This window comes from Lonchura striata, chromosome 1, assembly GCF_050655825.1.
Source record: "Lonchura striata isolate lonStrDom1 chromosome 1, ASM5065582v1, whole genome shotgun sequence".
NCBI lineage: Eukaryota > Metazoa > Chordata > Aves > Passeriformes > Estrildidae > Lonchura > Lonchura striata.
The window spans coordinates 25,208,573-25,235,427 of NC_140703.1; the positions used below are offsets into that span (position 1 = coordinate 25,208,573).

Below are 26,855 nucleotides of genomic sequence, written 5' to 3' on the forward strand. Positions count from 1 at the left end.
CTCACATATTGTGTCCTTGTGTAGGTATGGCTGGAAATCTTGGGAATGTTTCAGGGAAGAAGAGAATTCATTATGGAACTTATTGCTCATAGCAAGTATTAATACATATTCTACTGGTCCATGACATGAAGCTTACCAATCATTTATTTAGAAAGCCTCATCTGTCTCAACAGGGAGATTCAAACAGTGGGCTTTGGGTTGGTTTCCCCATGCCCCACCCTCCCCTTTTAAATATTTTTCCTAAGCTTTTGGCTGAGTCTATTTTCTGGAGTATGCGTTTTGTGCAATGGTTTTCGGAATTTTTTTTAAAGGAGTTGAGAGTGGTATGATGGAGGAGTTAAGAGCAGCTACAGCTCTACCATATGTATGAGAGGAGACCAGTGTGTGTGTGCTGGAGCTTCGTGTGCATGTGCAAACGGGGATGACACAAAACTGGCACCTCACACAAGAAGTCATTGCCTATAGCAAAACAAACCATGGCTGCTGGTCTCATTCAGCAGGTATTTGATCACACCTTACTACTGGGCTTTAATCTGCAGATAGACCTTTGAAGATCCTTATCCCATGTGAAATACAGATGCATATATTTCATGTTTCTCTTTATCATGTAACTGTGTCCAGTGCAACACTGCCTGCTACTTAGCACATTTCTAAAATTTTTCTATTTCTACACAAGTGAAAGGAAGCAAAAATGTCACCAATGCCAGAAATATGTCAAAACAAACAGAAAAAATCATAAACATATTCATAAGAAAAGCTCATTAACTACTTTTCCTCCAAAAGGCTGTGTTTTTTTCATGGGCTGGATAGAAGTTATGTAGAATAGTAACATGTATTCCAGCCAAAACTGCAGATTTCAAGAAAATTTAGCCAGAGCTAAAAATTTCAAGAAAATTTGGCCAGTTTTTTTCAAGCACTGTCCGTAATATTTAATTGGTTATCTAGAAAGGCCATTGAATGGATCAAAACTACATAAAGGAACCTTTACGGTCTAAGATTTTGTTATTCTTAAACATGAACTAGAATGAAGTAACCTTGAAAATTTACTGGCCCTCTTGAATGAAGCAGAATAAAAATAAGAGTTTGATCAAACCCTCTTTAACCACAGTGTGCTCACGAGGCAAGTTCCTTCTTTTAGTTTTGCTTTCAGATCAGCACCATTCAGAGGATCTCTTGGGCTGCAGCAGACTGCACAGAACCCTCTGCACTCTCAGGAAAAGTTTTCCTATTCTAGATTAACTCTGGCTGTGGTGCCTGCTCTTTGCTCTTCTTGCCATTCCTCATTAATCCCTTTCTGAAGGCTTTGCATTGACTTGGTCTCACCACCTCTGCCTTCCCCACCTCGCATTCATGAAGCTTTTTCCCTCTGCAGTTCTCCATGCTCTGCTGCTGTCAGGAATGAGATCGTCTCTCTCTCCCCTTGAGGCTGCCACCTAATCCAGAAGGCAGAGCCAGCCTCAGGCAAACAAGCAAGTACCCTTCTCCTCATAAGGACCAGCTATGCCGTTGTCAAGAGAACAGAACACACATTAACTGGGAACAAATAATGTAAATTCCACCATTCACCTTGGAATTTGTCTGGCTGACCCTTAGTCATTGGAAAGCCTACTGCCTCATCCAAGCAAGGCACCAGAGCTTCCTTTGTAGAGCATAGAAACTATCTAAAACAACATTTGCAGCACAGCAATTATGGAAGCTAAGGAAGGATAAGCACCTCTCTCTCTTTACATCATCATAGCTCTCAAGATGACTTTTATTTTCATGGCATTTTAGCACCAATCATATCAAACACTGATGGTTGCTGTAGGGAGCTGGACAATTGACTCATTCCTACAAAGCATCAGCAAGAATTAACACAACAAAAGCAGTATAGACTTTGTCATACAAAACAGGATACTACACAGCACCTCCTGCAATGCTGATCAAAGCTACAAACACTTTAACACTACGGTTACTATGAGAACAACCTCGGATCAGTCCAAGAGGTTCTTCACAAAAATTCTCATCCAAAGACTTAAGTGTCAAAGTGAAATCTGTGGTCACACGTGACCTTGTGCATGATACCAAAAGGGCTAGCTTGCCTTGGCTTGCTTCACATGTTTTCTTTGCAGCTCTTACTCCCTCCAAACTCTAACTAACCACTTGTGACGTGTGCTTCCCAATTTCTTATCTCAGCTCTGCCCTGGTTTATATTGCTCAGTTTTATGCCATAGGCCACTTGGAAATCAACATCAGCTCCTGCAGAACATAACAATTTTCTACTTCTGCAGCAATTCAAGGTCCATAAATGCAGTACTAACCCTTCTGTCTCTATTACAGAGAAAAATTATGTAAGATGATGGTGCTGTTGCCACTGTAAAAACTTTAACTGGGGGAGAGGTTTGCCTTGAAACCTGGGGTCTGCCTGCAGAGAGGTGTTTAATAAAGCTTCTAAATACAAAACCAGGTCAGCGTTAAAAAGCATGCAAGAGGCTTCCTTCAGCTTACATTTCACAAACCAATCCAGAACAGAAGTCACTTGCTGAGTGACACATTTTCTCTTTGTGTTCCATGTGAGTTGCAGCAATGTCATGTACAAATACAGAGTCAATATCAAAGTCAGTCACTATACACAGACTTCAAGGGAGTGTAACCTGAAAGTGCCTTTATACTTTCCACATATCACCAAAAAAAAAAAAAAAAAAAAAAAAATCAAGCCAAATCAACCTCCTTTAAACACACACACTAAACTGCCCTCACCTTTTAATTTTTATGACAGGACAAACTCAAGAACCTGGAAAAGTTGCATTCAAAGTCTTCATAATATTTAGCCTGTCTCTCCCCTTTAGCGCTTTTCAATTGACTTAAACTTCCAGGTTGTCTTCTCCTGGCTGATGGCAGAATAGATCATTTATTGTCCAGTCTGACAAGGTTCTCATACTTTTATCTGAGCCAAGTCTGTGTGCACATAGTTCTGTACCTGTAAAGGTTTGTTGAGCAAATTAACTGATCTGATTCAGGCAACAGCAAATTTTCAATTGCAAGGCCTATAAAAAGTGCATGTGAGGCAAAACTCCATCCAAAATCAAACAGTTTGGCAAGCGTAGCAGCAACTTCTCAAACCATAGTTTATTTTATTACATAAGCTTACTCTTGTCTGAGTAAAAAAAAAAAATCTATCCACTTTTCTGTTTATTTTAAAGTCAGCCAACCTCTACACTACCAGTCTGAAGCCCTGTGTCTTTCAAAGTTCTGTTAACGGACCAAAAATTATATTCCAGACTCCAAGTGTTGGCAGTTTTCTGGAAGCTCACAAGTCTGTACAAGTTGTTACACTGTCTCCTCCTCACCCTCCATCCCCTCAGGCACTTTGATTCTCTCTGTTCATTCCCACACTTCCCTACCACTCCTCCTCCCAGGCAGCCCAAAGGTTCTGCACCAGCTCTCTGTGGGTTCTCTGCTGTGGGCAGCATGCATGGCACTTTTGCCAGCCTGAGACAGTATTTCTACTGGTTGGAGTTTAAGTGATTCTAACGCTAAGTGCCCTGCTCAGAAAGTTTGTGTGCCTGCCTGGCATTGCCAGTGTGCTGAACTTGGGTAGCCACATGCCTAAGGTAGGTATACAATTAGACTGGATGGTGAAGTCTTGAAGATAATTGAGACCAAACACAAGCTGGTCACAAAATAAGAATAAAGATAAAATATCCAGTTTATCCTATTATCTGGGTGCTATAAGAGATATTTATGTTACTTGACAAGCTGGAAAAAGAAAGCACTTAACAACTGAAAAACAACTAACCCCACAAGGCATCAGAACATGCAGTATAACTGTAAATTTCATTATTAGATGCTTTAAATCTTAAAGGTGAGATGGTCCTACTGATGCTTTTCCAGTGCCTTCCAAGGCACTCAGAATATCAGGCATATTAATTCCCCTGTAAAACAAGAAGAAAAACACACTAAGCTTCCAAAGATATTTTGGGATTTTATTAATTCAGATTAGAAAAAGACATGAAGAGCCTCCAGTAAAAGTCACTATGAGATTGCAAGACATTATTTCTCACCTGCAGATCTTTTGGCTGATTTTTCCCTAGTAAGAACAAGAATAATTACAAATCATCTTTTCCTCTGAATTTTTTCGAGATTAAATTCTACATTTGCAAAGGAATCTAGGCATCAGAGCTTTTCATTTTGCAAAGCAGAAAAAAATGCTTTGAAATTCTACTGAGACTCCCCAAGCTGAACTGATTTTGGACCATCTACTTCAACAGAAAATGGAGATGGATTAAAAGATAAAATTCACATCTGCTGCAAATCTCAGAGGTCATGCTCATTTGATTTTTAGCATGGGAGAGACCTTCCCCTTCCATTCTGTGCCCTAAATCCTCTCTAGTGCAACCCTGGAGGCAGCAGTAGTGCCATCTTCCTACACAGTTGTGAGCAGCCCTGTTCAGATGGAAGGAATCACTCATTATTTGTGTTACAACTGCTTTTTAAAAGCCACTGCTCTGTTCAGGACTAGCTGCATTAGCCAGTGTTCTTATACATACTAAGAAATTATTCTTGGCCTGGAGAAGTTACAGGAAAACTTATAGGAAGAGACACAAAGAACAGAAAATAGCAGAATGGACCCCATTTTCTGGAGGGGGAAACCAAGACAGTGAGACAGTAATTTTCCAGGGGCACAAAAGAAATACGTATTTCACAAAAATCACAAGTTTGATGTCTAACTTTCAGCTCAGATCTTTAAAATTTCAGATCAGTTCCTCAACTTTTCTCTCTCCTTGATGCAATGTTTTGTAATTCCTGGGTAGCACTCTGATGATAAGCCACAGTCTGCAGAACTGTGACCATACCAGGTCACCTATGGGAAGTCGAGAGCTGCCATGAGAATACAAAGAACTGCTGCTCACTCATCTTCCACTCTGACCATATTCTAGTCCCTTGATGTGGGAAGTCAATGGAAGCAGAGAAAAGAAAAACTTCTTACTAGAAGTATTAAAGGGAAGTTCCATTTGCACATCAGATGCAGTTTATCATATTGTAAGTGAAAGAAGCTGATAAAAATTCAGCTCAGGTGGCCCTGCAGCAGAACAGAGAATGTCAGCCTGAATCAAACAGACCAACAAGCAGCGCCCCAAATTATTCAGCAAGTTCTCAGAAATTGAATTAAGCATTTTATATTCAGCTTCTAAAATGAATTTGTTTAGTTAACAGTATCCCCAGGCAATGAGACCAACGATACAAAACTATTGCTGCAGTATTTCTCACAACAATACTATGGCCGTCAGCAGTTGATGAGAGGAGGAAGAATAATAACAATAATAACAAGAACAATACCCATCATCATTATAAATGTGAAACCAGACTACTAATTTTTGTTACAGAAGGGAAGGCAATAGGCCACAGCATTTGTTTTCATCCACATTGAAGCCTTCATTAAAGTAGTTCAAGCAGAAAATAACTGCAGATACAGAATCACAGAATAAACTGCTCTGGAAGGGAACCACAAGGATTGTCAATCCAACTCCTGACCCAGCACAGGACACTCCAAGAGTCACAACACGTGTCCAAGACCATTGCCCAAACACTTCCTGAGCTCTGTCAGGCTTGGTGCTGTGACCACTTCCCTGGGGAGCCTGTTCCAGTGTCCAATCATCCTCTGGGGAAGAACCTTTTCCTGATATCCAACCTAAACCTCCCCTGACCCAGCTTCAGGCCATTCCCTCAGGTCCTGTCATTGGTCACCACAGAGAAGAGTTCAGTGTCTGCCGCTCCTTTCACCCTCACAAGGATGAACTACAGTGATGTCTGTCCTCAGTCTCCTCCAGGCTGAACAGCCCAAGTGACCTCAGCCCTTCTGAGGCCCTTCTCCATCCTCATTGCTCCACTTTGGACGCTCTCTAACAGCTTTATACCCTTCTTATCTTGTGACCAGAACTATACACAATACTCCAGGTGAGGCCCCAGCTCAGAGCAGAGGGGACAATCCTCTCCCCTGCCCGGCTGTGATGCTGGGCCTGATGCCCCAGGACAGGGTTGGCCCTCCTGGCTCCAGGGCACTGCTGGCTCAGCTTCAACTTTCCATCAACCAGGACCCCCACATCCCTTTCCATGGTGCTGCTTTCCAGCATTTCATTCCCCAGTCTGTCCGTACATCTAGGATTGCCCCATCCAAGATATAGAATCCAGAATCAACCCTTGTTGAACTTCATACAGTTGGTGATTGCCCAGTCTTCTCATTTATCACGGTCGCTTTGTGGAGTCACTGCCTTTGAGGGAGTCAACAGCTCCTCCCAGTTCAACATTATCTGCCGACTTACTCAGTATCCCTTCCAGCCCTGCAGAACCCCACAAGTGACAGGTCACCAGTCTGATGTCACTCACTGTAACCCTTTGTCCCTAACCTGTGAGCCAGATGCTCACCCATCCCATGACATGTTTATCCAGCTGTATGCTGGACATCTTGTCCAGAAGGATCCTGTGAGAGAGTGTCGAAAACTACCAAAATCCAAGATTACACCAACTGTCTTCCCTTGATCAAGGGGGTGGGTCACCTTGTCATAAAAGGAAATCAGGTTTGAAAAGCACGACTTTCCTCTCAAAAAAGTCATGCTGGCTGCATTGTCTTTCAGGTGTTTTCTAATATCTCCCAGAATAATCTTCTCCATAACTCCACTTTCTCGCATGTGACAATTTATCACCAAGAGTACCTAAAATACACTGTGATCTGCATCTCCTTTCTTGTTTGGCTGTTACAAGCTCTACTACCAATGCATTGACTTAAAAACATGAAGCCTTCTGGGACAGTTACAGCCAACTTCAGGATACTCACAATCACAACATCATCATGGCTGTGATGCCTTGTGAGGCTATTTAGAACAGAGGCTAGACAGTGCTAAAGGAATAAACTAGGTATTTATTAAAAAGGCCTTCAAAGAATACAACTTGGGCAGTACAAGAACCTGGCCAAGGCTACACCCAAGATGGATGATATGTTTTCACATTTTTATAAGTTTTGGCCCATTTACATATTGGGGTTAATTGTCCAATTACAGCTTCAGGTTATGAAATCCCATCCTCCCAGATTGCTCTCCTCAATTCGCTGTTGTTTAACTTCTTGGGCCTGAAGCTGCAATGGTGTTCTTGGTTCTCAGGCTGGAAAAGGATTGTTTTGTCTAACTAAACTCTGAGGAGAACTTGCTAACACCTTATATGACGTCCAGAGTTATATAGTAATACAGTACAGAATCTGGAAAATATGAAAGCTAAAACTTAAGGCATCAGTTGTATGGAAAAGTTAACTGTTCTACTGCCCTTTTATAACTTTCTCTATTGCAGAATTTCATCAAGCAGCTTTCTGTGTTGACTCTTGCCAACTGCTATCTACAGAGCTCTAGAAAATGTGCTTGCTGCTCTACCACGTTTTACCTTGATTTTCTTAAAAATTCCACCTTTATTATTTTCTTAAGTTTTAAAAAATGAAATATCACTCATATTACCTCATAATGGGAAGTATTTGCAACAGCACAACATAACCAGTATGTTCCAACCAGAGGCTAGGATGAATTCTAGTAATGGACAAACCTATCTACAATCAACAAAAGCCCGAGGCACACATGTAAGTAAATGCTCCTTATCTATTCATATTAAAGATTCTACAAACACACAAGGTCACCGTGACCAGAGTGCTAAGAAACTATAGGAGAAAATAGTTGTTTAGTGCAGTAACAGTATAATTTTCTTTCCCAGACACAGTGACCTCAGAACTTGCCCTATATTTTGGAAACACTGCTCCCTTTTCTCAAGGAAAAACTGAAGATATAAGCTGGAGGTTTTTCCTGAATGTTTATTTTCTGCTATTTTATATATTCAAGGTAAAAGAGTGATCTGCTGTCTGCTGTAACCAAACAGAACACAAGGGAAGCAAAGAAATCAACCACATAAACTGAAATTAACCCAGAACCATCATATTCTCAAAAAGGCTCTTACCTTGCCTTTATGGACTGAATATAATAATTAATCTATTCTCAGGAACCTCTGCAACTATAACAGAACCTTAAATAGAACATTCCAAAGGAAAAAGATGGGAGAAAAAAATACTAAAAAAATGAAAAGAAAGGGAATCACCAAGGCAGACAGACATTCTCTAACTGCAGGAGGACACTCTAGAAGTTCTGATGATCACTTATTTGTATTACTGACAAAGACTGTTTTCATGAGGGGGCTATACTCTCGTTTTTAAACATTATTAAAACCCTCCCACAGGTCAGGTAAATCACATTGTAATCCAGTGCAACTGTGAGAAAGACATCCTGGAGAGAACCCTGCAGACTAGCTTTGATCAACTGGGCAGTGAAAGATTACATTGTACATTTGTCTGTGCTAGGCTGGTATCACATGATCAGTGGCTATGTTAGAAGCCTACCTCTTTCTCTACTGCAGTGGGAACCAAAACTTTTCCCTTTAATCCATCTAAGATACCTAACCAGAGATACAAGATACAATAAAGATATGATATATTGAAATGTGTTGATTTTGTATTAATTAGACACAAACCAAGCAAATGCTGAAAGAAACTAGGCAAGCACTTCTAAAACTTTGTGAGGTCACTTTTATTTAAAACATGAGCCATCAGTACGAGATACTAAGTCTGTAACACCACCCTGAAGCATAGCATTTATTCAAAGCTTGGAGAAAATATTCCCAGAAAGATCCAATGCAAACAGCATGTGGAAGCATTCATTTTGCAGAACAAGATCTGCAGATGGACAGTTATTACCAAAACTCTGCACAATCAGAAAAACGACAACTCCTCAAGGCTGAATAGACAAATTTGTGTAACTCACAGCATTTTTAACAATCTTGTGCTCATCACAGTTGCTTAAAATAACCACTTCTTTAATAACACACACCTACTACTTTGATTTGCACTCAGTCTGAGTGCAAAGGAAGCCATCATGATTTCTAAGCCAGTCTTTCAGTCTTCATTCCCACCTACCTACAGATGCAATTAGTCTTTGTAATTTCAGATCAGATTAAATGTCTTTGTGTGTCTGCAGAGCTTAACAGTACCAAGGCCTTGACAAAAAAAAAAAAAGAAAAAAAAAGTTTTCTTAAAAAGTAAATATTCTAGGTGCAGCTTAAACCCTTACCAAAATAGCTAGTCCTGTGATACTTTTCACGGAAAGGCCCAGACATCCAGCTCCAGGATATCCTGGCACATTAGCCATCCTGGAGAGTAACTAAGAGGTCTCCATGGTAGCTCAGCAAGTCAAGGAAGATCAGTAACCAGTGCTGGAAATGCTTTGTGGTACAGCCTGCTTTCCTTCAGTCTCCAGTCTCATGTTAAGCTTCAGTCCTATTGCTAAAATAGGGCAAGTTATTCCAGCCTGGAACGAGATGAGAGGTACCCTGAATGAAACATTTCAAAGCCAGAGACAGATTGACATAAGGGAAAGACAAAAATGCAAATGGGAACCCTGAAGCTTCTGAAGCTGATGCTTCCAGAAGGACATACAGAATCTTTGACAAAATATTGTTAACTTCCTGCAAATGTCCAGAAATCAGTTAAAACCATGTCTTGTCATCAGAGGATACTAAAATATAGTGTCAGGTAGCAGAGGAAAGTCCAAAAAAAACCCATACTACATAGGCTAGAGGGGTTTTGATAGTCAACTGATTATAAAAAAAGGCATTGCAGCAACTAGAAATGAGATGCAAGTATCCTCAGTCCTCTCCCAGAGGGCACAAACACATTCTCTCCAAAGGATAAAAGGAGCAGACCCTCCATTATCATGCCTCTACAGTGGCAGTGGGGCTGGTAATAGACAATGCAGTATCTTTTATTAACTACTTTACCAAATTACTCAAATTTGGGACCACTGAACTCAATTCCAGTGACTTCACGTCCAGGATGTGTTTAGGCAGCAACAGTTGCATGATAACACTTTCAAGTTCAGTAGCTCTGGAGCTGCAGACAAGGAGTGGCATTTTTTTCCCAACAGTAACTTTGCCAACATGCCTCAATCACACTGGATTTAAAGCAGAGCTAGGTCTTGAGGGCTCTGTCAATATTTAGCCTCCTGACGGCTAATAACAGCAAATTTCAATCTAGCCATCAAGAATCAAAGTGAGCCTACAAGCTCCAGCTCCACATGACACTTAACAGCCATCATATGACAGCAACCGTGCAGTAACAACAAGCCACATCTAAAGCAAACCACTTGCAAGCAAAAGGCTCCTCCACTACTACTGCTCTGATTTTTGTTCTAATCTCTGCACAAAGACATATTGCCCTGGAGCTGAAATCCCTCTTGCCATCAAAGGCCTGCCCATCACCTGCAAAGAGTGGCTTGGAGGAGACAGTCTGCAACAAACACAGCTCTAAGCTGGGCACCTCAAAACTCTAAGCAGATCATGTATCCATGCCACTACAAAGCATACACACATGTGATCAAAGCAAACAGGACAGCAGGAATAGTAGGGTGGGTGTCAAGGCCTGCCAGACCTCTGCAGTACATATTCAGAAGCAAAAAAGACATCAGGAGAACTTACTATGATCACTGAATTCATGCCTGTTAAAATTACTTCTTGGATTCTTGACTCTCAGCTGCTCCCAGGGCTACACAGAACTTTGAGAGGAAGAACAAATAATTATCAGTTTTGTTTCTGGTGCAGCCACTGCAGACTGCATGCATTTTAAAACAGGCAAAGCAACTCACTGCCACAGGTGTTGTGTTTGGCATCCACAGACACAGGCTTGTCTCTGTCAAGAAACTATTGGAGGTAAACTTCAAATCATACGCCAACATACTGACAGTCTAAAACAGTGGTGACAACTCCTAGTTGCAGTTACATTGAAGCTGTGGGTCATTAGAGCACTTCCTTTCTTCTAGATCCCCTGCCTGTGCACAGACAGGTGACCTGGAACAAGGCAGAAGTCCTGAACCTACAGATACCTTAGGCTTTATGAATAAGCAGTGCCAGCTCAGAAAAAAGGGGCTGCACTGGAGGGAAGAATCCACCTCTGCAGGCAAAAACTACCCTGTCTCCCAACTAAAAGCCCTTAGCTCTGTCAAGAACACTTTTTCATTAGACTCGCAGAGGCCAATGTAGAAATTAAAAACTGAAAGGACGGAGTCAGATGATTGACCCTAAATAACATCTAAGCAATTCAATCATGTTTTTCCCATTGATGACTTAAACAGCAGGATATTGTAACTGGTATTGATTGGTCTGTTTGCTACTCCAGCTGGTAACAGTCTGCATCTGAATGAAAGTTTTTATTTTTATTACATTACTCAGACTATCCAAGTAGATAATCAATTATATTAAAATCTTCTCCGATAAAGAGTTAGATTAAAATGATCTTATTTCCCTTGAAAGACATTATGTACTTACTTCATTGTTAACACTCTTATCAGGGCTCACTAAGCTATAGTGAGAATCCACACTGAAATAGCTACAGAGGTATCACCAGAAAATGAGTACTTGGAAGCTCAAAAATAGCCTTTATATTCCTTTACATCTCCCATTGAACTATTCTTTACATGATGCAATATGAAAATGTCATGCTGATAATGTAGCTCTAGAAATGAACAGGAACATTTTAGGTCTCACATATACCTATTTTTCAGTGCTAGAGATTCACAGGAGGTCTATAAAAACAAAAATCTTACAGCAACAGTGCTCTTTGGCTCATACTGCTATCCCTATTTAACTGATGTGATTACTGAGGCAGAAAGATATTGAACTTTTTGTCCAAGGTCACACAGTGAGGTCAGGAATGGAGCTAAAGCAGACTCCAGCTCTTTCAGTTCACTGCTTTGTTTTAAATCATCTAATCTCCCTTTCAGCTCTTTCATGCCAAAGTACAATTACTTGATACACTGTTACACTTAAAGGTGAATCCCCAGTGTAAAAAGAATGTAGGTTAGGATTTAAAGCAAGTGTATGAAAATCCTGTTCCAGTCCACACAAATATTGCAGCACATCCCATCACTTTAATAATATCACACAACAGAAGGGACTTGAGTCATGTTTAGTGTACTGCCAATTCCAAGTAAAAGCTTGTAGCTAGCTCTGCTGCTCCAGGATGATTTAGGTGAATGGAGATGAGAGATCTCTGAAGGCTGCTCTTGGGGTATAAGGTTTATTGGGGTTGCAGAAAGGTCCTGCCTCGAGCTGCCAGATGCAGCACGTGGCCAGGCTTGAGAGGATGGGGGAGAGGAGAGACAAAAGGAAGCTCTAGGAGAGGGGGAGTTCCAAGAGGAGGGGAAGTTTCGTATGGCCCCTCCCCTCGAAGCCCCTTCTCAGGGGGCTTCAAGGTGGGCTGGGACAAGGCTTAGGCCAATGGGGTTACAGGCACTTGATGTTTTAGGGGAGGGATACAGGTGCAGGGTGAACCATACATCTTTTGGGGGGTGAGATGGAACAGTCCACTTGACCCCTGGACCCATCTGTAGTCAGGGGCATTGTCCAGCCAGCAGAGAGGACTGTTCTCATCCTGGCTGTATTATTTATAAATAATTATATTTACCTATCCTCTCCAACAAAAGCTCTTAGGAATACTAGAATTTATACAGTCAGCCAGGAACATATAGCTGATATAGACTCTTGGAATAATGTATTATAACCAACTTTTAAATTCACATATGAACAAAGTTCAAAAAAAACCCAACCAAACAAAAAACCCACCTTAATTTCTACAGCATTTTTCAAGTGTTTCATGAATACTAAATAATCATCTTGACAACTCCACGACAAAATGGTACCAAGCAGTTATTTCAATATAGAAGCTTTACAAAGATGTGAAAACTAAAGCTGTAGCTTCAGAATTAAGTAATAACAAAAAGCCTCTAACTGCTCCAGAGGCCAAAAATATACAAAAATTAGTGAAATGAAATATCAGTGCCAGCAAACTCAAAGCAGTGACAGGATTCCCTAGCCATCTTCCCTTGTTCCCAGATTTTCCATTACAGTTTTTATATCATGGTCCATATTAAAGAAAGCCAAATCATTGCAGAATAGGTTACTTTCTTTTTCTTCCTTACTGAACTTAAACAAAACAGCTTTCTTCATAATGCACACTGTGCTGTATTTATCCCTACCTCTCCAAGCATTTTCATTTCTTTACAACAAAGGAGAAACACAACTTCATTTCTGTCAGACTTTGGTCCAGTTAGTAACTTTTATTTCCAAGTAATAGTGTGCACTGAAAGTTCAAAAAACATGTGTTCTGTAAGAATCAGATTTAATTAACTTTTTAAGTTCTCTTCCTAGCTTTCTACAACAAGTACCTCTTTGCACAGGTGCAACTGTGCAAAAAGAAAAATATTTTTTCTTTTTTTTCTTTCAATTTTTTTTCCTTTCTTTTCAACTGCACCAGTAAAAGCAGCATGAAATAGCACCCAGCAAAAAATATGTAATTTAAGAACCTGCACAGCCAGATTTGATAGCATATTCTCAGCTGCTCATAGGATGTCAGCATTTCAAACCTTGTAATTTTGTGTGCATAGCAGAGTCTGAGGATGCCTCCCCTCCAAAAAGCTGCAGTCTTGTGTGACATTCAGAGACCTTTTTAAACAGCTCTCATTAACATTACCAAGAAACATTTTCAAGATGGGCATCAGTATGACTGCTGGCCTTTTATAGGTGTGCTGCAAAAATAAGCAAAAAGTAAACAGCTGTTTATTACAGCCGATGTGGAGAGAACTTTCCACTTCCAAGGCCTACGTATTAGCCACAGAGGCAAGCCAGGACAGAGAGGAAAAGGCACAGAGGGACACCAAGAGCAAGGCATACAAGGAGCCTGGGACCTGACTAGAGAGTGCAACTGGAAGACAAGAACAAGCATCACAACTGGACACCAGAAAGGCTTGAGGTGAGACCACCAATGACACAGAAGATTGAGCTGCATTCCAGGAGCTGAAGCCACGTGTAATTAAAGAGGCTGACAGCTCACCAAGAGTACAGTGAGCCAGGCACACATAGTAGAAAGGTGCCGGCATACAAGCAGGATGCAAGGAGCAGCAAGATCTGCAGAAAGGCATATATCCTACTGCATGTACTATCTACTGGGGACAAGTGCTCCACAAGCCAGCAGTCTGCCACACTGAGCCCTTCAATCAGATCACAGTAATTTTGGGACTGAGCACATTCAGCACATCTCCTTCCAGAGAAATCTATATCCCACCACCTGCTTTCCAGATTTGATAGAGCTCCTCACACGACTACAAAGAGGCTAAATCCAGGTTTTTGTTTAGGTGCCTTACCTACTGCCACAGAGGTTTCAGTAAAGTATTTATAAGCTGGTTTATAATGAAGGAGATTTTTGGCAGAGAGCTTTACTGACCTGCAGTGCTAATAAACTATTACCTGCTTATAGAAAATAACCAAGAGTTCCAGTTCATTTTTAGCATTATACAGTTGTTATAAATTGTTATCTTACTGAAGTCTAATCCTCAAAATAGAAGAATTCAAATTCTTTCTTCAGCCCTAAACATTCTGCAAAACCAAGAGCAGACTGAAAGGGCTGTTAACATTCACACCCAGTTTAGATATCTGATGTCTCACAAAGTAATTATTATATTTGTTATGTATTTAATATATAATTAACAGTGCAGGTGATTGGCAAAGATTCATTATATAAGTCAAATTCCAACACCTTTACTCACTTTTAATAGCACTTTGCCTTGAAAGCAATGACAGTGATTTCAATGGCAGATAAGGTACTCTTTAACAGGAACCAAAGTGACCCAAATGGTTCCATTTTTGTAGTGAACTTGTCCTGTGTTTATGAACAGATTGCACACACATCAGGATCTAGCATATGTAAACAGACAAATTATAAAGAGATCTAGATCTCTTAACAACAATAATGCATTATTTGCATGACACTTAGATTTTCCTTAACCACTAGACTATCAGTCAAGTCCAAATTATCTTCAGGGTCTGCATATAACCTCTTTTGGTAATGAAAGTGCTATTATGGTTTCTGCTACTCCTATTTTAGACAAATATTGTAACCACAAAGCACAGCTGTGAGCCTCTCTGACAATTCCAGCTGGGAATGACAAAAGCCAATATACCTTAGCCCCTTATCCTTGGAGACAAGCTACAAACACTATCTGAAGAGACAGATTAATTTCAGGCAATGATTAGTCTTGAAAGCAGCTGCACTTACTGTACATAGGCTTTATGTGTTTGGAGACTCAATTAATTTGTAATTTTTAAAGAAAACAGTGCACAGAAATATAACACAGTTGCCTGCCTTCCAAATATACCATTAGTGGAACTGCTCTGAAGTCAGTGTTCAAAACTTACAGCCTGTGCTTCCACGAGAAGCAGGCAGGCAGGTACTCATTTTCACTTCACAAGTCAGACATTAAACCATTACCAGGGAAACACAAACAGCATCACTAGGTCACTGAGGAGCAAGAGATCTGGGAGACAGGAAATTAGTTCCTGCCTTTGTGGTTTTCTTCTGTTACCCAGAAAAGCCATCAGTTTATACATCCCTCAGTTCCTCAGCTCACTGACTGCTGTTTAAACATATTGTACAGTTATTACAGTTTTTCATGTGAGTACGGAAAACAAATGAAATTTCCCTTATATAGGAACAATTTGCTTTCATAAGCAAAAGCCACTGTGATGTTTGCAAACATACATTGATTTTAATGTATCAGGTATTAAACAAGCAGACACATGAGAAGGATGTAACAGGTCCAGATAAAATGACTGCATCTTTGAATACATAAAGACCGGTAACCTTAAACTTGGAATTTGAAACAAAATTGAAATCACTACATTGTGTACATTACTACTCATAGACCAACCTACAGTTAAAACTAAGTCGGATATATGGCTTATGCTCAGTTTACAAGATGCTAATCCAGTAGAGAAATATTTGAATGTTACTAAACAGAAGAGGCAAAAAAGGTTTGGATAAGGTCTTTAACCCATGCTTTCTATAATGAAAACTCTGGATCTTAAGAAAAACACATCCTGAATAACTTGTTCTCCCCCTCAAACATTCATCTGTGTGATTATTTTCCAAGAAGACTGGTGGCTTTCCACAAGTCTGCAATTAAAACATTAAATCATAACAAGAAAAACATACAAACCCTGACTTCATTGCCTGCATCTTGCCTTTCACCTCATTGTTCTTGTGTGTAGAGCACCCTTCACTGTTTAACAGAAATCTGCAAACTTTTTGAGACAGCACTTATGCCTGTCTTCAACTTGCATACAGTATTACACATACATAATTATACACCTCAAGAAATGAAAAACAAAAGCTAGAATAAAAGAGGTATGAGAACTTTGATACACTGTTTTGTTTGCTTCCTTCTGAAAATCAAAGGAACCTATTCTTTCAATATCATCCTAGGAGAATTCCAGACAGCAGTGAATTAACATGTGATCACAAGCAAGAACTGTTTATTCCAGGGCTCTGAAGCCTTCCATTATTATATTTGTGAATCTTTAACAGAGATTTTTGCGTAGATAGCTTTCCTTTCATATAAATGCCATCACAGTATTTTATCATCTGGTTTAGGTAAGATCAGAAAGGTTGTTAAAGGATTTGCAAATTGGTCCAGCAAGGCCAGTGTTTGACCTCTGTAATAAGGTAATACTGACATGTTTCTAAAGAATGCAGCAGGCATGTTGCAGCCATACCACACTTTGACATTTTAATTCACCTAGCACATACATTTTTTATGCTTTATTTATCACTCAAGAAAGTACTTACAGGGTCAGAAGGACCACAGAAGTCTCTGAACACTTTTGAAGGATTTAATTGTCTAATCTCCATTGCTATGCAAGGGCCTGAACACAACTCTGAAACCATCTCCTGAAAGAGAAAGAAGACAGAAAAAAAGTTGAATTTTTTGGGTTTCAGCAAGGGTTGTATTTCTCTCCAAAACAAGGCCCAAACTTACAGGACAGGAACAATTAAGAAATATGCATTTAGGGAAGTGAGGACACTAAACAGATACCATTAGTATTCACCACAAAATAAATGTTTTCCATTTTGCTACTTGGTTTAGAAGGTGAAAATTGAGGAAAAATTGGATATTCAGCTTCAACAGGTTGCTGAATAGCATAAAACAGCATACTTTAAATTCTTTTGTAGGTACATCCTTATTGATCTGGACCTAGATTCCTTTGCAGTATCTCATAACTTGTCAAACTAGACTGAATCACTGGAATGAACTTTGCTGGGTTTTAAGCCTGAAAAATCACGCTATGTTCAGCCAGTTCCACAAGCAGGAATGTACTTTGCAGTATTCCCTACCAGACGCACAGTATACAGCCTATATCTGTTTTCAAATATACACTCTTTTGATGGCTTTAAGGCATTAAAATGTCTCCTGGGATTTTGGTTCTGTCTGTCTTTTCCTTACAGATTACTGCAGAAGCTGAAACACACAAGCCAACAGAATCCTGACTGTGGTACAACCTGTTAGGGAAAGGGTTTGGCAACATTCTTGTGATGTACTAATATCAGGATCTCAGTTACAGTAAAATCATCTGTTTCCCTGGAGTCTCCAGGAAAATAAAGAGACATCGTGAGTTCTGTGTGGGTGATGAAGATGGGTCTTAGTTCTCATAAGCTTAAATTATCTCTGGGCATTAGTGCCAATTTGGAGTTTGTTAATTAGAGGTATAGGTTTCACAAGCAGAAAGAATCTATTTTGATGTTCTAGACTGACTTCCTTTTTTAAATCATGCCCTTATAATTGCATACTTGTCTAGAAATCTGGACAGACAAGTTTTAAACAAATCAAGACAATTAAAGGAATCAATGAATGAGGAAAAACGAAAGGACAAAACATGCACAGAAAGTAAGGGAAGATAGGTAAGGACTAACAAGGTTCTGCAATCATGCCCACCAGCCAAGGCAGATCAAAGATGAACCATGGCAAAGCATACAGAGTGGATGAAACAGCAGAAGGAAAACAAGAACTAAGTCCTTCTCTTCCTTCTATGAATTGTGACAGAAAATAAATACACAATGACTCGAGTCAAGCAGCAATGTTCCAAAAGCTGCTGTCTCATACTGGATTCCAAACTGAGAATATATGCCTAAGCTCCCCTCTCTGAATTTTATCCAGTGCTTCTATCAACAGGATCCTAGGAAATTTAGGTAGAAGGATTCCTTAGAGACATGAAGAGAGTGCAGACTAGCTTCATGCTCTACAACATAAATAAGTATTTTAATTCCAAAAGTTGTGTTATCACCAACAGATCCTCTGATCAAAACAGGTCAAAGACACACATAATTCATTCTGCTAAGAAACAGTAAACAGTTCCTCCCTCTTTTATTGTTTCTGTCTCAGCACAAACATCCCATCAGCAACAGTGAACATGACCAAAGTTACTCCCGATTCTTTCATTACTGCACAAAGCTGAGACCTAAAGACCAGCTGCCACCAGGTCTGGTGAGGCTCCCAGGTACAGCTACATCTAATTTTCTCTGGCAAATAGTTTATTTGTCAAATAGCATGGTTTGTGGTCAGCCACAACCATTCCTGGAGATGGAACAAGCTCAAGGACTTTTGATTAACAGAGTGGATTCTGAGCTGAAATAATCTCAGTTATTTTCTCCTATTTTCTATTCTGGCTAGAGTAGGAAATACAAAGGAAAATAACACAAAAATTAAGCAACAATATGTAAAATCCCACATAGGAGATACTAGCAAAGCTAAAATTGTGGGCAATTGTACAGCTTTCTCTTTTCACAGAGCACTTTATATACAATGTCAAACCTTTATCTGACAAGAAAAAAAACAGAAGAAATGGAACTAAAGTTTTTTAAAAGGATTTATGGATGCTAGTATCTTTTGTACTGAGTTATTTTGGAATGATAAATAAAATTTAGATCAAAACAGATGGTTCTGAGTCACATATAGAAGTGGTCATATTCTTTCTCCAATATCCTATTTTGTAACACACTTTCCTTTTTGGACTGCACTAGCAATATCCACTGCTGCTCCCATGTGTGCCTTCTCCAGAACCCTTTACCATCATGATTAGCTTTTCCATGATTTCCTGCTCCTCAGATATTGGGTGCATGAAAATATTCATTTGATTTCTTTTCAACTGAGTCAATCCAGCACATATAACTTGCAGGATGGAACCCTAGAGTCTCACTTTTCTTGACATCAGCTACAATGCATTTTATTTATTGACTTCACATTCCCTTCTGAGTAGCTCTCCAATTAAATTATATAACTAAAATTTGCAATTTGTTAGATGATCAGAAATTGTGCAGCCCAAGAGCTGCAGAAAATGGTAGAGAATTTCCCATTTTGTTCAAAGCAGAGACCTTTGCAGCACTACAGGACTTCTCAGGCCCTGAAATACTGGTCAGATACTTCCATTTTTAAATCCTGCCACATACCCACAAATATGCCTCTCCAATCTCCCTTTGGTACTTGTCAAAAATTATATTCAGAGGAGGCCTTATGAGTATTCCACAGTCTGAGAGTGAGCTAACAGTACTCCTAACCCATTTAAAGACAAATCTACAAACCCTGTTGAAGTTAAGTTAGACTGAGTAATCATGAAGAAGGAAAACATAATAAAAATTTAATTTTCAGAGTAGTATTAATAAATATGTAGGAAACTTAAAATAATGTAACCATTTAGAAATTAATTTGCAACATAATAGCATGGCAGTGAAGTTAAACTCATTACTAGAAGTAAATTACATAGTAAAGTAAAAATTACTATGAGTGAAATGAACCAAAATCCTCTGAGAGAAGATGATCCAGAAATACAAGCTCATCTTCTTGTATTCCCATTATTCTATCTGCAACCAGGAAGTTTTATGTGACAGTACAACAAAGCATAATACCGTAGAGACCCTCAGATGTCCACTGGGATTACAGCATATCTTAAACTTCTTAAGTTTTCTGAATATTTACTAAAGTCAGATGAGTAAACCAAAGAATAGTTCAAGATGTCATTAGGAAAGCCTCCAACACAGCAGCCTCATTGTAAATATGTATTTTGGTCCAAGCTACCACTGCAATATCCAATCAAACAAAGATACAGGTGTGATACATTCTCATAACTTTTCTGGGGGAAGCTGGGGACATGATTCTGTTATATTTTACAAATTCCTTGGCTGAACAATTTTCAAGAAAGGCTCTCCTTGATTTTGACATACATAACGCAATTCTCACAATGAATTAATTTATTTGAGAACAGACTAGAACTGCTCAATACCAGGTTCATAAAAGAAACCATACGATAATCCCAAGCAGTAAGAAATGTGGTAATTTTCTCACTTGAGCATATTTTAGTTTTAATCTGATTTTTGTTAAACTTATGCTTACCAGGTATTCAGGGACGACACCTTTGTAAATCTCATAAAATTCTTCTACATTTGGACGCTCCATGTTGAACTAAGAAAACCAAAACCTTAGTCAGTCTGAATTAAACAACAACAGGACTATACAGACACCTCTTCTTAAACAGCAAACATTCAGAATCCTCTAAGTTTTACTAGGTGAAAGGAATGGCTTTACTACTGCAATACGAAGCTTGTCAGCAACTTTTTCAGTGATGGCACAGGTAACATTACACACAGTATCTTTTTCCACATCAAATACGTACAAGTAGACAATGTAGTGTTGGGAAATCCCTAAGAAAGGGAATATTCTTTATTTGTGATAGGGATTTGAGTGACAGGAGAATGTCAGATCTTGAGACTTTCACCACAACTGAAGGGCAGGACTCTTGAGAACAATCTCTGCGCCAAATCCCTTTAACTGCTGAGGGCATTCAGGGTGTCAAAATCCCTTAAGTACCTCTAAAAGCATTCCCCATAATTCATACTAAATATATATTAAAAAAAATTAAGGGAGGATATTAACAATAGTTTCAATCTTAGCTAGTACATTTTGTAAAGGTATCTCAAATTGCTCCAGAAGAGACAGATATAATTACTTCCCCTGCTATATATAACTATAGGGAAACCCAGATACAGGAAAGTGAAGTGTCTTGGCTCAATGTCACCAAGCAAACAGAAACACATTAGCTGATCAGTCAGATACTAAAACACAAATATCACAAGGACAATGCTCACCCCAAAACACTGCTACACTTTGCACAAGGGTTTTGTACTGCAGGAAGAAACCTGTACACTGCTATGACATACATACAGCACTGCTCCAACTTCTGTTTATCATAAAAACACACAAAAGGAAACCTACCATCTGCAAAGCTGAGATCTCAAATCCTTCCTTTAGTATGGATTTTATAATCTTTCCAGAAAGCCCTGAAGAAAATGGAAATGGAAAATACAGTATTCAATTCAAAAAGTAGATTTTACAGCTGAAATGTATTATGCCAATATGCTGCTTATTCTCAAACTGAAAAAAACAGTGTTTGTGTAATGCTTGAGAGGAAGCAGAGAACAGAGCTGAGCTCATAACACTGTATGTTCTGTATGAACTTACATGTAGATGGCTTCAAATAATTAAATTTCATGCAGCTGTTGAAAAGCATTTCTACCAAAAAAGGTAATTAGTGAAGCCTTTGCTTTTCTCAGATCAACTGCAAAACACCCAGTTGCTGCAAGACCAAGATTTATATTTTTAATGAAGACCCATTGGCAATACTGGTGCTTAGCTAGTCATCAATTCAGAGCACCAGCTGTCTTTTTCTTTTTGCAGGTCCTAATTTAAGCCAGAAACAATGCAGGATGATAACAAATGTTGCCAATAAACTAGCACAGGAGTTCATGTCTTCTGTGGAAAAACATATTAGTGCAAAATAACCTATTCCTTCAAAGTTTATAGCTCAGAAATATGCTATTGCTAATGATACTGCTTGCTTACTCTTTGCTTACTCTCTCCAGAACACATCCTCAAAGACTCAATGACATTGTAAAACAAAACATGGGAACTTCAGAAAACAAGAACCACTGATTTTCCACTGAATGTACCTTTTATATTTGCCTGTGCTTATAAGATCAGGGTATTTTGAAGATTATGTCAGCCACACACAATACTCTGTTCGAATGAATTTCACAGAATCACTGTTTTTTATAGAACACAAATGCCCACCCTCTAGTACAATTTGTGAGAAACTTCAAATTTCTGGACATTTATCTAGAAAATAATTAATCATAGAAGAATACTCTGTAACAAATGACAACAGCAGGATGTGACTCTTGGTCATCAGATCCTTTTATTATGTAGTCTTTAAATTGCAGGATATTTAGCACTGCATAAATTTAGGAGATGAGAATAAAACAAAGCTAGTATGGAAGTTATAGTATGCTTGAGATACAGCCTACTAATACCTGTGGCATCGGACTGGGGAGCATCCTACCACTTTAAAAGGTCAGTGAAAGCTCTGAATAAATGAGTCTAAGGTTTGAAAGGCTTTCAAAAATTGCATTTACAAATTAAAATGAAAAAAACCCATGTTTCTGAACTATTTGCTATCATATTTTCACACTAGGGGTTTGTGTAGAAAAGCCTTCCCTCTACAAAACACTGCATATTTCTTCTGAAAATCTTCCTACTACTGAAGGGAATACCTGAGATTTCAGTCCATACTCAGTCCATGCAGCTCTTTGTGTTTACAGAACACAGAAATAAGCAGAGGCAAATACAATTCCTGTCCCACTATACTGTTCCACCACGATTTGGCGTAAGTTTCATTTTAACACTCCTGTGAACCCAGGGGAAAAAAAATCCCCCTTTTTAAGATAAAAAAGTAAATAATTGCAACAGTAAAATGAAGGGACCTGGACAAGTTTGCCCAGAAAACACAAGACCACATCAGAGAGAGAACCCAGAGCTCTGGTTTCTTTTTTGTCCACCCTGCTGGAAAGGCTGAGCAGCTCAGATGCTTCCATACAGGCTCCACTGAGGCAGTGAGCCTTCAGTCTTGTTTTTGGAGATGAATGGCCAGTTTGCAAAGAGATTAAGTGAATGGCTGGGAATCATTCAGGAAATGAATAAATAAATAAATTAATTAACTAATTAAATATGTGACACAGCATAAACATTTCCTCATTCTCAATCTTCAAAGACAACACTCTGGTCAAGTGCTTCATCAGAAACCAGCAAAGATGAAGAAAGGGCACTGGTAGATAACTGGTCACTGCCACTTGCAGGGAAAAAGGTATGAGAAAGGTAAGGGACAGGTGCTTTGCCTGTCAGATGTCCATTTTACACTTTATCTGTCAAGAATGGGCTACTTGCATAGGCACTCTCAGCCAGCAAGCATCTAATTAAAATACATCAAGTTATGGGGTATTACAGAGATCTGCTTTTTACAGAACTTTTGTCTTCAGCAGTTTTACAACCTACAAGCAAAATCCATGTTTTAGAGAAGCAAAGAGTGACTCAACTCAGCTTTCTGGGCTGTTTCTCTACTGAAGTCACTAAAACCTAACTCTTCTGTAGAGAGGAGATAGTCTCCTTTAATGGTAGAAATGAAAGTAGGAAGGTATTTTGCATAAAGGTCTTTAATTCAAGGTTGCTTTAATAGTTGTGATAAATATATCAAGATTGTCCTCTACACTGTGTTTCTGAGTTCACTCTCACTCAGCAGAGCAGCAGAGCACTTTGTTGCCCCAAACAGATTGCCCACGTCTGCAACGCCCAAAAAGTTTCACCGAAGGATTTATTCAGACCCACAAAATTCAAAGTGCCTTAAGGAAGAAGGGCCATGAGATTTCATTTATGTTTGCAAAGCAGGATGCTAGCTCCAATTCCAAGATGTGGGAATTGAGGCAGAGGAGCATAAGCAAGCTGCCAGTGGCAGCGCAGATCCACAGATCAGTGACTTGCCCTCCCTTGTCCCAGTTTAGGCAATCCATGTATCATTTCTCTTAGGGACACTTTCCTTTTAAATTCTACCTGAACCAAAATAGAAACAAAAAGCACAAAGGCAATTCCCAAGCAATAGAAGAGTGCAAGCTCAAGGCTCAGTTTGGGATCTGTCTGAAGCTTTCAGCCAGTTGCATGACTGAACTGGGATGTATCCTCTTCTTTGGGGGCAGATAAGGCTCAGGAAAATATCAACTAATTAGAGTGCCATTTCAGCAGCTTTCAACAGTTCTTTTCAACTTTAAAATCCAAATCTGTAGTGAAAAAACAACTTTCTAAGGGCCCTTCAAAAAGGGTCAGTGGGCGTTTAAAATGTGATTACAGTAAGAACACAAATCAAAGCCACAGATTAGGCACCAGTTATGATGAATTTTCAGTCTCAAAGCACAAAAGAATCCCAATAATTACTAAATACAACTTAGGGAATTTAACACTAATCCAAGCTAAAAGAGTGAAAGAAAGGGAGCACAGGCATAGATGTTATGTCTGCTGGGTAGCAGTACATTACTACATACCTAGTACAGGACATAGTAATTTTCCAGTATAGACAGAGATAATTTTCCAATATATTTTAATCAGGTAAAATAATAAAGTATCAAGACTTCATCAGTTACATTAATATTATACAACTTGTTGCTTTACAACATAGAGTATTTGAAAATTGTCCTTCGTTAAGAAACAAAAAGTAGCAGGGAAGACATCAGACTGAAAAATGTTACCATTGTTTGCAGAATTACACATTAGGATAAAATAAAAGTTTAATGCAAGTCACTCTTAACCTAATAGCACTTTAATCAATGAGCCATAGCAGCTGTGCTATGGGGACCTTTCAGTCCCAGTGCACTATGAACCACCAGCCCTAGGAGTAGGAATGTTACATTCTCTTCCCTTTCTTCTTGACCTGTTTCCTAATTTAACCATTCCTCTGTCAAAAGCTCATTAGGCAGGACAGCAGAATGCATTCAAAGCAAGGCAAGAACTAGATTCCTCAACTCAGCCTCCATATGTAATTTTTTTAAATCCTTCCAATAATTAAAAATAATTCCTCCTAAACAACAGGGTTTTTTTTGACAAGAATACAAAAACTGCCATGACTAATCAGATTGACAACCCACCTCATCCAGTAACATATTTCTAAAAGTAACCTGTACTGGGTGCTTAACATATCACTAACTATAAGTAGCAACTTAATTTCATGTCTTTTTCTGACACTTTGAAATGTAATTTTGCTTCACAGGATAATGAAATAATCTGATTTTTTATTGCCAAGTGGTAAGGTCCTATTTCAAAACTCCAGAGAATCACAATCATGCTTGACTTCAAGCAAAGCCCTTTTTGAACTCTACAAGATGGAAAAGTGGGATTTAGAGTTGGGCCCTCCTGCAATGTATTTCAGTTGAAATTCTTGCCAATCTTTGTTTCAGACAACATTGAAAAACACTAGGCAATAAGTAAATAACAAATGTCCTTCTCAAAAAGTGCACTTCTCCCTATCAGCTGGTCAAACTATACCCTGAAGAACAAGGTTTCTCTCCCTCTCCTTCATTTTCTACTTAGGAATAACACAGCTCTAGGCATTTTTACTATTCAGCATAAATACACCATTTCTAGACTCCCCGAAAGTTTGGTCATGATGATAACCTATAATTATTGGTCTCCCAGACCCACTGTGTTCTGTATAAAAATGATATACACAGTCATTTTTGCACCTGTGCTCTGGCACACCAAGGGAATGACAGAGGGTCTCCTGAGTGACACACTCTGGGCCAGCAAAGGAGATGAGGACCTCAAAAGCCACCCAGGTTAGCAGTGAGGAGGGAAAGAAAAGACAAGTGGATACAGATGGAAGAGAGAGGAGCATGTGCAAAATTGCAGAGAATATTGTTCATAGTGATGGAGTCTGGGATTTTCCATTATTCCTCTTTTCTGTCTAGCTACTGTATTAAAGGGGAACCTCAAGAAGTTTGAAGGGCAGCTTTATAGACACTTATGGAGAACTTTGTCAATAGTGTAGCAGTGGTGAAAACCTTTACAGAAAATATTCATTTGAAAATACTAAAAGTTAAAGGAGTGAAGATAAAGATATCACCACGGCCATCCTGGAAAATAGAAGTCAGGATGCTGCTAGCACAAGAAAAATTATGCATGCAGATATTAAATCCCAGGGGGCCTTGAAACCAAAATGTACTGTTTTTGTCACATTCAGGTTTGTCTTTGGAGCTACAAACTACTCTCTCAATTGCAATTTTTCTGCCTTTGCATAAAGAAAGAAGATTCTTATGATTTCCTGTCATGCAACGTTTTGTTAATCAGTGTAAAGTTCTACAACCTTCTAAAGTTGTCTGCTAGCTACTAAGTCAATATAGAAGAGCTCTAAGTTTTATCATCCACTCAGAACAGGTCTAAAAACACACCTCCACACAGTATCTTTTCCACTTGGCAAGAAGGTATTCCTGCTCTTTTTATTTTCTATGAGATTTGGATTTTCTTTAGTTGAAGAATACTGTGGAAGACAGCACTTATCTTTTTTTAATTAAGAGGAAAAAGGATTTAACTTAACAGAAATGTTAGAACAGAATCTCAAGCTTAACACATACAAGGAGAGCAAACCTGTCTGGGTAGTTAGTCTCATGCCTAGGACCTCTCAAAACCATAGAGGCTTCCTTTCCTCAAGGCAGCTCTTTCAGTTTGCATATTACACACTTATGACCTCAGCCTTTATAGCTTGATCATCTCTATTTTAAAATTTTTCCAAGGAAAAAGCTAAAGGCCACATCAAAGTAACTTTAAACCCATCACGAAATACCAAAGTCTATTTCCTACAGCAAACGTGACTAAACTGTTACACATAAATATATTAAAAGTTAATTCCACCCAGTGATCTATAGGGTGCTATTTCTGCCCACAAAACAGTCAAATCATAACTGTCCTAAGGGCATTAAACTGATCTTTATCCACCCTGGAGAATTTACATGTTTGGCTTCTGAGCACTAGTGCTAATACCTCCAGATC

General features: G+C 39.1%; 1 protein-coding gene and 1 long non-coding RNA gene across 3 annotated transcripts in view; both read right to left on the reverse strand.

Annotated features, from left to right (window-relative positions):
- The window catches only part of NME7 (NME/NM23 family member 7), an 85,169-nt gene that overhangs the window by 18,489 nt on the left and 39,825 nt on the right, over positions 1-26,855 (reverse strand). For both annotated transcript variants that reach the window (XM_085571938.1, XM_085571943.1), the window contains exons 9-11: positions 21,210-21,274; positions 20,331-20,399; positions 16,736-16,837 (exon numbers count right to left, since the gene is read on the reverse strand). In XM_085571938.1, the coding sequence (XP_085428064.1) occupies positions 16,736-16,837; positions 20,331-20,399; positions 21,210-21,274 (236 nt within the window). The remainder of the gene's footprint in view (positions 1-16,735; positions 16,838-20,330; positions 20,400-21,209; positions 21,275-26,855) is intronic.
- Positions 9,314-14,748, reverse strand: LOC146768623 (uncharacterized). Its single transcript, XR_014952861.1, has 3 exons — positions 14,658-14,748; positions 10,537-10,613; positions 9,314-9,371 (listed from the first exon to the last, which is right to left on the reverse strand). It is a non-coding gene; the product is annotated as an uncharacterized LOC146768623 (long non-coding RNA).